This window comes from Echinops telfairi, unplaced genomic scaffold (assembly GCF_000313985.2).
Source record: "Echinops telfairi isolate 266 unplaced genomic scaffold, ASM31398v2 ScPeMD7_2;HRSCAF=8, whole genome shotgun sequence".
NCBI lineage: Eukaryota > Metazoa > Chordata > Mammalia > Afrosoricida > Tenrecidae > Echinops > Echinops telfairi.
This window is the reverse complement of record NW_022103898.1, coordinates 32,154,136-32,164,085: the sequence shown is the minus strand read 5'-3', so window position 1 is coordinate 32,164,085 and position 9,950 is coordinate 32,154,136. Positions and strand designations below refer to the sequence as shown.

Here is a 9,950-nt window from a genome sequence, read left to right as displayed (position 1 = left end):
GATGGTTCAGTGCTCAACTGATAACCAAAAGATCAGATGTTCCATTCCACCACACAGTGACCCTGCAGAACAGAGTAGAGCTGATCTACAGAATTTCCAAGGCTATTAATCTTTTTTTATTTATCTGACCATACTTTAAGAAGTTTCATTGATATAAATTCACATATCATACACTTCCATAGTTAAGCTGCTTTTTAAAAGAGTTGTAAATACATTATCACAATCAGTTCTTGTGCACTCTCCCCCTTCCCAAATTAGTTATTCACTCCTCGATTCCCAAAGCTGTAAATTTTCCTGGAAGCAGACTGCTCCATCTTTCTACTGTGGAGAGCTGGGGAGGTGAAATTGTCAACCTTTCAGTAGCCTAGCACCTAACCATGAAAACAGCCACTGTGTCCAAAGGCTCACTGCGTCAGAGTTGACTTGATGGGACACGAGAAAATCAGGTCCACCTTAGGGTTGTATCTTTTATACCACACCCTTTCTTTGAAGAAGCCTGGGCTCCCCACACCCGCCCAGTCTCCTGCCTTCAGAGGCTCAGAACTCCCTCCACCCTCAGACCCGCTTATCTATACACTGGCACCTACACCTGCACGTAGTGTTGCTACAGTGCTGGAAGGTCAAACACCAGCAAGATAACCCCTGGTAGACCGGTTTCAGTGGTGCTTCCAGACTTAGGAAGACTAAGAAGAGGAGCCTGGTGATCTCCTTCCAAAGATGAGCTGATGCAAACCCTGTGGACCATGCAGGAGAACACCGATAGAGTGCTAGAAGGTGAGCCCCTTAGGTTGAGAGGCTTCAAGGTACATGGTGGCTGCAACAATGAACTCAGATTTGTCGCTGGCCATGAAGATGGTGCAGGACAGGGCAGTGTTTGGTCTGTGATATATGAGGTTGCTCACTTGACAGCCACTAACAGCGACAAGAAAAAGCCCTGGCTTCCTGAGTGAGGCTCCTCGCTTGCACAACAAATGGATAAGCACCATGAAGAGTATATTATAGGTCAAATAATTAGAAACAGAATTCTGAGCAGCAAGGGGAAGACTGATCATCTCCTAAAATATAAGAAGTAAAAATCGTTCCTAAGTCAAAGTCCCTCAATGGAGGAAGGAAATGCCCTTGGGTTTGCACTTGGCTGATGACCTAAAGTCCCACTGCTGTCTAGTCAATTGCAACTCATTGTCACCCTAAAGGACAGAGTAGAACGTCCCATTGGGCTTCCAAGCTGCAAATCGCAATGGAGGTGGATGGCTACATGTTTTGCCCATGGAGCGCTGGTGGATTTAAACTACTGACTTTTTGCATTTGCAGCCAAGTATTTTAACTAGCCCTGGCAGTGTAGTGGGTTATGTATTTGGGCTACTAAGCCCTAAGTTAGTAGTTCGGAACCACTAGCTGCTCTGTGGGAGATAGATAAGGCAATCTAACTCTGCGTTACAATCTCAGAAAGCCACAGGGGTGTCTAGCCTGTCCTATAGACTCATGATAAGTCGGAGTCGACTCAAGGCAGTGACTTGTTTGTTTGTTTTAGTTAACCTAAAGATGTGGGCAGGTCAAACCTGGTGATTTGCTTCCTGAGAAAACCCTATGGAGTAGTTTTCCTCTGTAAGATATGGTTCACTGTGAGTCAGAATCAGATTGATGGCAGCTAACAACAAGGAGCCCTGGTGGCATAGTGGGTTACACATGAATCTGCTAACAGCAAGGTCAGCAGTTCAGAACCCACCAGCCCCTCTGCAGAAGAAGTGAGGCTTTCTGCTTCGGTAAGGAGTTAGTCTCAGAAACTCAAAGGATTTACAGTCTCAGAAACTCAAGAGTAGTTCTACCCTGCCTTATAGAATTGTTATGAGTCAGAATTGAGTTGATGGCCATTGGAATTTTTTTAAATTATTTTTTTTAGAACAACCACATGGAAGAAGGATATATATATATATATAGTTGTCAAGCCCATTGTTGTCAAGTGAATCCCAACCCTATCTAGGGTTTTTGAGATTTTAAATCTTTATGGGAGCAGACAATCTCATCTTTTTCCTGTGGAGTAGCTCATGCCTTTTAGTTAGCAACCCAATATGCAAACCACTCTGCCACGAGGACTCTTTATGGAGAAGTAAGGGGAGTTCAGACAGAGACAGGGAGAACCATTGACTATGTCAACTGGACAGGTTTGTTCGAGTACCTGTGCCATCCCATATTCTGTCCTGGATGCTACATCAAAGACAGGAAACATTTCAATTTGGGGATAGGATTGGAGGGGAGGGGGGTTGGGGGGGCGGAGGAAAAATATAAAGACTGACGAGCCAAGAGGCAATTATAGTGATAATGTGTTAAGTGGGCCAGGATGTAGATGCAGTAGAAAAAGATGATATGAGAAGACAGAAGCCAAAATCCTCACTGCCATCGAGTCCATCCCAACGCGCAGAGCCCCCACATAGGGTTTCTAAGACGAAATCTTTATGGGAGCACACAGCCTCACTTTTCTCCCCAGGTTGGAACCTGCAACCTTGCACTTCATAACCCAAATGCCTAACCCACAGCACAGTGAGAGAGCACAAAGGACTTGGGGGTAGGGAACAGGGTCAGAGAAGCAGAGAGAGGATGTATCAGAAAGAGCAGCAGGAGTGTGCCCGGGGCCTAGCACATCACATCCCAGCTATGAAAATTGCCTCGCTCTGTAGCATAAGACCCTGCTGGGAGGGATGACAGGGAATTACACAACTGGCAACCCAGTGAGCCCTGGTGGCATAGTGGGTTATGCTTTGGGCCGCTAATCACAAGATCAGTAGTTTAAAACCACCATCTGCTCCTTGGGGGAAAGGCAGGGATTCTACTTTAGTAATAATTTGCAGCTTTGGAAACCCACAGGGGCGGTTTTACCCTGCCGCATCGGGTTGCTGTGAGTGGGATTTGACTTGGCGGCAGTGAGTGAGAACCTGACAGATAAGATTCCTGCCAATCCCTTCCACTTGTATGTTATCCTTAAGTCAGGGGAGGCCTTGCAGGTTTGAACTAGGACATGCTTAGACTTGCTGCTTAGGAAGGTCCGGTTGAGGGGCTTAAATGGAAGGGGGGAGGATCTAGAACCTACATCCCTTAGTGTTTCCTTCCCCCCTGGTCCTCTGCCACTTGACTTACTGTTAGGGGCTCTCCCAAAATTGATCTGCGACAGCACACTGCATGATGCTTTCACTCAACTTGGAGAGAGATGAAGAAAACCTTAGAGCTTTATCAAAACAAGCCTTTGGGATCGGCTGCCAGGGCGGGAGCTCGGGGAAAGGGATTCTGCTTTCCAGAGGCCACACAGTAAAGTTCTGCCCGGTGAGACCACTGGCTCCTCCATAAACTTGGACTAGTGTGTGACCCCCCACTGCTAGTGTGTTAGGTATAGAATAGACCCCTGGGGTTAATGCTAGCTATTGTTAGTGTCATCTGGTTGGCCCCAACTAAAGGTGACCCCACACACAATGGGATGACAAGCTCCCTGGTCCTGCAGCCATCCCCGTGGTTACTTGTGGATCTAATCATTGTGATCCACAGGGTTCTCATTGGCTGAGTTTGCGAAGTAGATCACTGGGCCTTTCTTCCTAGTCCATCTGAGTCGGGAAGCCCCGCGAAGCCCATACGGTCTCATAGCTGCACTCAGCCTCCACCGATGAAGAGATGGGTAGTGAATGGCGCGCATGCGGGCTGCTGGCCAAGAATCAAACCCAGGTCTCTTTAATGGATGGTGAGAACTCCACCGGGAGCCAGCACTGCCTCAGTTCCCTAGCAGTGGCACCTTTTTGCCAGGGTCATCCTCAAGCACAGAGAGCCGACAGTCTGGCAATGAAGGGCTCAAACCTAGCAATTGCTGGGAGGGTGGCGCGGGACCAGGCCTGCTCTTAGCCATACGGCCATTCTGAGTCGGAGCCAACTCAGTGGCACGTAGCCCGTGTCTCTCCTCTGACTGTTATGAGGAGGAAATGGTAAATCAGTGAGAAGAAAGCAGGCCTGGTGGCACAGCGGTTAAACACGTGGCTACCAACTGAGAAGTTTGTGGTTCGAGCCCACCAGCTACTCCATAGGAGAAGACGGATCAGTCTGTGTCTATAAAGATTTTCAGCCTTGGAAACCCTATGCGGCAGGTCTACTCTGCCCTGTAGGATCGCTGTGAGTTGAGTTGACGGTAATGAGTTTAGTTTGGGGGGTCGGGGAAGGGAAAAGTGGGGGTATGGTGATTCATGAGGCTTAGGTGAGTAAGTGTAGAGCCAGGGGGAAGCCTAGAGAAAGGACTCCAGGAGGTCAAGTGAACAACAGAAGAAAGCTGTGATTCGTGCCTTACATATTTAGCATCGGCCCAGCCACTCTTGGGAGACCACATCTTCCCTTCTCCGATGAGCCCAAGGGCCAGATGAGAGAGGGGCGCCAGGTCTCCACTGGCGCCAACCGTTCCTTTCTCCGGAACATAGGGCAGGCAGGAGGCTAGGAGAGAAGGAGGCAGCGTCATGTCACAACTTCATCCCCACGGTCCTCCTTTTGCCATCACCCACCTCCCAAATGCCACCTGGCATGGAAATCATTCCTCCAGCCCAGCCATGAATGCTTGAGAGCCCTGGCTCCACTGCTATAGGAAGAGAGGGAGGGGGGAGGGAGGGAGAGAGGATAGGTGAAGGCCGTTAGTAGGCAAAACCTTCAAAATGTACACTTTCCAATTTGATCCAATACTTCAGCCTCTAGAAATGTTAGCAATGTGCCTGAAAGGCTTGATTAGGAACTGGCAGCGGTTCATTACAGCCTTGTTTACAAGAATGAAAGGTTTGAAGTTATCTAAATAAAATGTTTGGAAACGTGTTTGCGCTACAGAGGAAAATGCAATCTCATAGGAAAACAATGTAAACGGTCCTAGAAAGCGTTAATAGGTTCCCTCGGAAGAGAAAGGCAACTTCACCTTTTTTTTAGACTCTTAGTCACCTAGTTGCATTTCAAATAGGTTATATAAAAGCTTGGCTTCATTTTGCTGACGTCTGATCAAACCTCAGACAGTAATTATTTCTTCCAACCGCTGCGCCGTGGCTGTCGGAGCAAGCAGTGCCACCCACGGCCAGCTCCCAGACCACGGCTCCCCTGGGGGGATTCTCAGAGCCCTACAGACCCCTGGGGGAGCCTTAGTCTCACCCAGAAAACACAGATGGGCTCAAGGTCAAAGTTGTGCTAGCTGAGATTTTAGGTGAAGCAGACCAGGGAGGGAGAAAACAATGAGACTTCGACTTATGACAGGTGTGTTTAGCACGACCCTATCGGCTCTTCATTCACACTGATATCCGCCAAGTGGCATATTCACAAGTTCCTTTATCCATAGCATGAGGGTTTGTACTCTCTGACTCCCTAGCTCTTTCTCGTCCTACTCCTTCCCCCAGAGAGTCATAGAGGCTCTGCTGACCTGGAAATGTCATCTTAGGCTGTGAGACAAAGGAGTAACCTCCCAAGAGTTTCAAATGTGATCTTATCTCAAGAAGTACTCCTGCTCTTAGTTTATGACAGGAAGTCTTACAGCTCTGTGGAGCTTAGCTGCATATCTGCTGCTATCTGGCTTTGGGATCACAAGCTAGTCATCACCCTCTTGGAAAGTCTCTTTTACCTTTGCACGGAGTTGGGTATCAATGTTTCTGCTCTTGGGAGCATTGGGTCCAAGTTACAAGGCACCAACCAGGTCTACTTTGGCAGTCTTTGGGGTGGACGCTCAGAAATCATTATGCTCCCCAGATAATTGAACGCTTCACTAACTTTCAAGGACGCCCTGGATCAACGGTTCTCCTTACTCCTGCATTTAAGGCCAGACTAAGGAACTCGCTTACAGATGCAAAATACTAAGTGAGGGGTGATGCCGAATGGAGTCCAGTGGTTGGGAATAAGTATCCCTGTTCCACTCCCCGCATCTTTAGCTGATCTTCTTGTCAAGGTCATCTTCCATGTATCTCAATTATATTGTATCTTTTTTTAAAAATCTCAGTCACTTGCTCACCAACCTGGTCAACTGATTCTACCTTGGGATATATGTCCAGGCTCCCTGGAGGGTCCCCTCACCCCGGGATCCATTACATTACCATTAAATGCTTCGATAACTTGTCGGAGGGTCTCTAGGGAAATGCCGCTGTATCCTTTGGCTAAGACATTAATCCTTAAGGCCAAGAGCATCCGACATCGCTCAGGGGTGAGTGGTTTTCCAACACCTAGGAAACAGAACGGATCTCACATTGATCTCCACTTCAGTCTAGTTTCCTGCCCGCTTCTTCCTCTGGTCCCACACAGGCTGTTCCCCTGCCAGCCTGCCTCACCTCTCGAGGTCCCCTCTGTCCCCCTGACAGATGGAAAACCTTCTCGTTCCATCTTCTCAATTCCCCTTCCCAAAACACTTTGGAGGGGCTCTGGTGGTGTAGTGAGTACCCACTGAGCTGCGATCCACAATGTCAGCAGTTCAAAACCACCAGCTTCTCTGAGGGAGAAAGACAGGGCCGTCTACTCCCGTTAACAGTGAGTCTCGGAAACTCACGGGGGCCCTTCTACCCTGTCCGATAGACTCGCTATGCGTCGGCATTGACTCGACGGCAGGGAGGAGAACAGGGAGTGAGGACCGCCGTCCTTAACGTCCTGACGCCCCAGCACAAGCTCCTTCGCAATTTGATGGAGATGGTTTTGTAAACGGCTTTCTCGTCTCATCTGGCACCTCTGCACTCACGGCCTGTGTTCAAGCCAGGAATTTAGCCTGACTTGATTATGCTCTCACCATGATGTGGCCTGCACTCCAGCCCTGGCCCCAGCCCCCACCTGTCTATCCATCTGAGCGTCAGCTGAAAGGTGGTCTTGTCTAACATTTCCCCCTTCCCTTCCACACGGGGAGTAGAGTTTAGAAGCTAGTCCTTGGAATGTAGTAGACCCTCCGAGGGATCTCACAGTGTCAGGGTTGAGTCATTTAATCAAACAAGATCTAGGCCAGCTTCTGGCACCAGAAGGCACGCCCACAATGCGAAGTTATTACCTGAGGAATGTGAACGCACTAAGTTGAACTGGAGCTCCCTGGAAGAGAAATGGTAGAAAAATAAAAATGTTTTTAAAAACCCAAACAATCAAATCTTAGTGAAAATGCTCATGCAACTGGGCCTATAAAGGGGAAATAGCTTGAGCTGTAGCAGGATAGAAAGAGGCAGTGTGACGCCGTGGAAGGAACTACGAAGTGTGTGTTTTCAACACCCCACTTTTGTGTGTGCCTTCGCTTAAGCCTCCTCCTCTGTACACTTGGGATGACGCGCAATTCCAGAGCTGCAGAGATTGAGTAAAACAGGTTTCACTGAAATTCACGTTCATCGCTTCCCTTGTTGGAAGACACGCGCGCGTACATGCGCGCGCGCGCGCGCGCACACACACACACACACACCACCCTTTAAGAGCTGCTGGGCAGAAGTGCAAATCAAACTTACTCTAGCTTATTGATAGGAATGACAGTTCTGGCAAATTTCCCAAAGCCTGTAGTGATGCCATAAACAACTGAAAGAAAGAAAGAGAAAAACAAGACGTTGGAAAATTAGATGCAAGTGCATTTTTCACGTCCGCGAAGAGAACGCTGTCACACAGAGAGAGAAAGGTACCCGTCTTTTCTTTGATGATGCTATCGATGACCTCCCTGGATTTCTGCACCTTCTTCTCAGCAGTCGGGGTGAGCTGTGAAAATGATGTTCCGAGTTGAGCACGTGGGCGACCTCCTTCCCTGTGGGTGGCCCCAGTGACCGCAGAAGCTCCTCCTCCCCACCCGGTACCTTTATCTTGTAGCGGCCCTTTCCCAAGTTGACCAGGTCCTCTGGGGTCAGATTGTCCCCGTCTATGTCGATGTACTGCCCAGAAGAAAGACATTTCAGTGAATTTGAGCATTTTAGGTATTGTCCTTCCAAACAGACCCCAGCTTTGACACCACGGAGATGTCATCCCTGGTCAACAGCAATTGCAGTCAGCTGGAGAGCCAGGGGTTTATTTTTGTTTGTTTGGGTGAAACATCCGGGTGCTCATGAAAATGGCAACGGGCTCCAGAGATGGCAGCGTAAGAGACGTGAGTGCAATGCCTTTGCCAGCTCTCTTCCCCTCCAGCCCGGCCTGGATCAGCCCCTGTCCCAGTTCCTGGGCTGGCCCCCTCCATTTTGCTGGTCCTCTCCTTCAGTGAGGGCTGCAAAGACCCGGTTTACTTGTCTTCACCAACAGAAAGGGGTGCCGAGCTTACCTTTGCAGGTTCCCTGTATTTGCTGTATCTGAAGGCCCAGATAAAGGAAACTACTGGATGCTGTGGGAAAGCCCAGGAAGCCCAGCATCTGGCCAGGGTGACCCACGGGGCAGACCAAGGAGCCGGCAGGAAAGGATACAGGTAAACCCCTTCGGGTTGAGATGGAATGAAGTCTGGAGACATGGCATCCCCTTCGATGACTGAAAAAACGCAAGAGAGACTGTTACAGGTCACAACCTGGGGCCACTGTGGATGTTGCTGTTGAAGCAAGCAAGGGCTATTCATAGCTGGTGCAAGACCAGTGTGGGTGCTTTCAGGGGTGGGTCTTAGAGTCTTCACGTAGGAAGAGAGCCACACGTGGACCCAGGTCTGGATGGAAACCAGGTTTAAAGAACACTGGAGACCCATACCGCAGTCCCTCCTGGCTTTACTGTGCTTCAAACTGGAGCCCCGGAACCCTCTATGGTCCTGGCCTCCCTCTGGTTCTTTTCAAGGGCAAAAGGGCCTTTCAATAGTTCAGTAACAGCAAAGGGACTCAGGTCTGCAGCCTTGGATTCAAATGTAGTCCTCGCTGCCCCCTCGCTACCCTAGCCTGGATAAGTCACCGCCTTTCTGAATCTGTGGCCTCACTGTAAGGTGGCTGAGAATCCTACTTCTCGTGGTGGGTTGTGTGGCCATTTCAGTGGCTCAGGGCACTAAGTAGTGGGGTGCCTGGCACAAGCAAGCTTTCAACATGGGCCACCCCTTCTCATCCTGGGCCCTAACATGGGCAGCTTAGACCCTCCTTCCCAGCAACAGCCCAGGCAGACCGCCAGGCTTGGGTGCCCTTCCCCACCTGCCGCAACATACCCACTTCTATGAACTCATTGTCTTCCAGGGCCAACTCCAGGGTGTCCTCGGGGTCTAGCAGGCCCAGGCCCTTGCACCTGCGTACGAGGAAGTTCACGGAGTCCACCGAGTCGAAGCCGCCATTATCAGGCTTGTTCTTGACGTAGCGCCGTATGGCCTCCCGGCCCAGCCAGCCCACGGTGAGCTGAGCATCCCGACAGGGGACAGCCAGCCACTCCCCACGCACATGTACCGTATACCTGGGCATGGTCCCACCACTGCGACCAACACAACTTCTGTAGCCCGGTGAGTTGCCTCCACCCGGCTGCTCTGTGACTGCTCCTCTGGCAGTGACAGCCGACTGGCTGGGGGAGTTTTATCCAGCAGCGACTGCCAGGGTGTGGTCAGGCAGGAAGACCAAGATGGACTTTCAGATCACACCCCTCCCTCGCCTTCATTCCTGCAGGTGTTGGGAAATTATTTATTAAGGAGCTTCTTTTTTTTCCCCCGAAGGCGCAGAAGAGTAGGACCAGGTAGCTGGGAGGCCTGTCCACCTGTGATCTCGGTTCTTGCTTGCAGAAAAGTCTGGGGTCTCTGGGCTGTTCCTTCCCTTGTCCCGCTCTCATCAGGGTCCCTGACACCATGTTCCTGTCTGTATTTGGAATTACTCAATGGTAAAATATACTCAACTGGCCAACTGTGACACCAGGTAGTGTGGCAATCTTCATTCATTTGTTTACTCCCCAAACACCTGTTAAGCAATGGCTCCCTCTCGCTGGTCAGGGCCCTCTACAAAAGAAGACTGCAGAGACCAGAGATCATGTTCACAACGAAAGGTCATTGTTTGGACAAACGAACCACCTTGGCTTGGAGGTGAACA

At 49.9% G+C, this 9,950-nt stretch overlaps 1 protein-coding gene across 1 annotated transcript in view; it reads right to left on the bottom strand.

Annotated features, from left to right (window-relative positions):
- The window catches only part of HAL (histidine ammonia-lyase), a 32,320-nt gene extending 22,620 nt beyond the window's left edge, over positions 1-9,700 (bottom strand). Inside the window, exons 1-10 of the mRNA XM_004700379.2 lie at positions 9,625-9,700; positions 9,092-9,530; positions 8,382-8,442; positions 8,243-8,270; positions 7,788-7,862; positions 7,620-7,692; positions 7,452-7,518; positions 7,013-7,050; positions 6,081-6,206; positions 4,319-4,458 (exon numbers count right to left, since the gene is read on the bottom strand). Of these exons, the coding sequence (XP_004700436.1) occupies positions 4,319-4,458; positions 6,081-6,206; positions 7,013-7,050; positions 7,452-7,518; positions 7,620-7,692; positions 7,788-7,862; positions 8,243-8,270; positions 8,382-8,442; positions 9,092-9,338 (855 nt within the window). The 5' untranslated portion in view covers positions 9,339-9,530; positions 9,625-9,700. The remainder of the gene's footprint in view (positions 1-4,318; positions 4,459-6,080; positions 6,207-7,012; positions 7,051-7,451; positions 7,519-7,619; positions 7,693-7,787; positions 7,863-8,242; positions 8,271-8,381; positions 8,443-9,091; positions 9,531-9,624) is intronic.
- Positions 9,701-9,950: the final 250 nt, after the last annotated feature.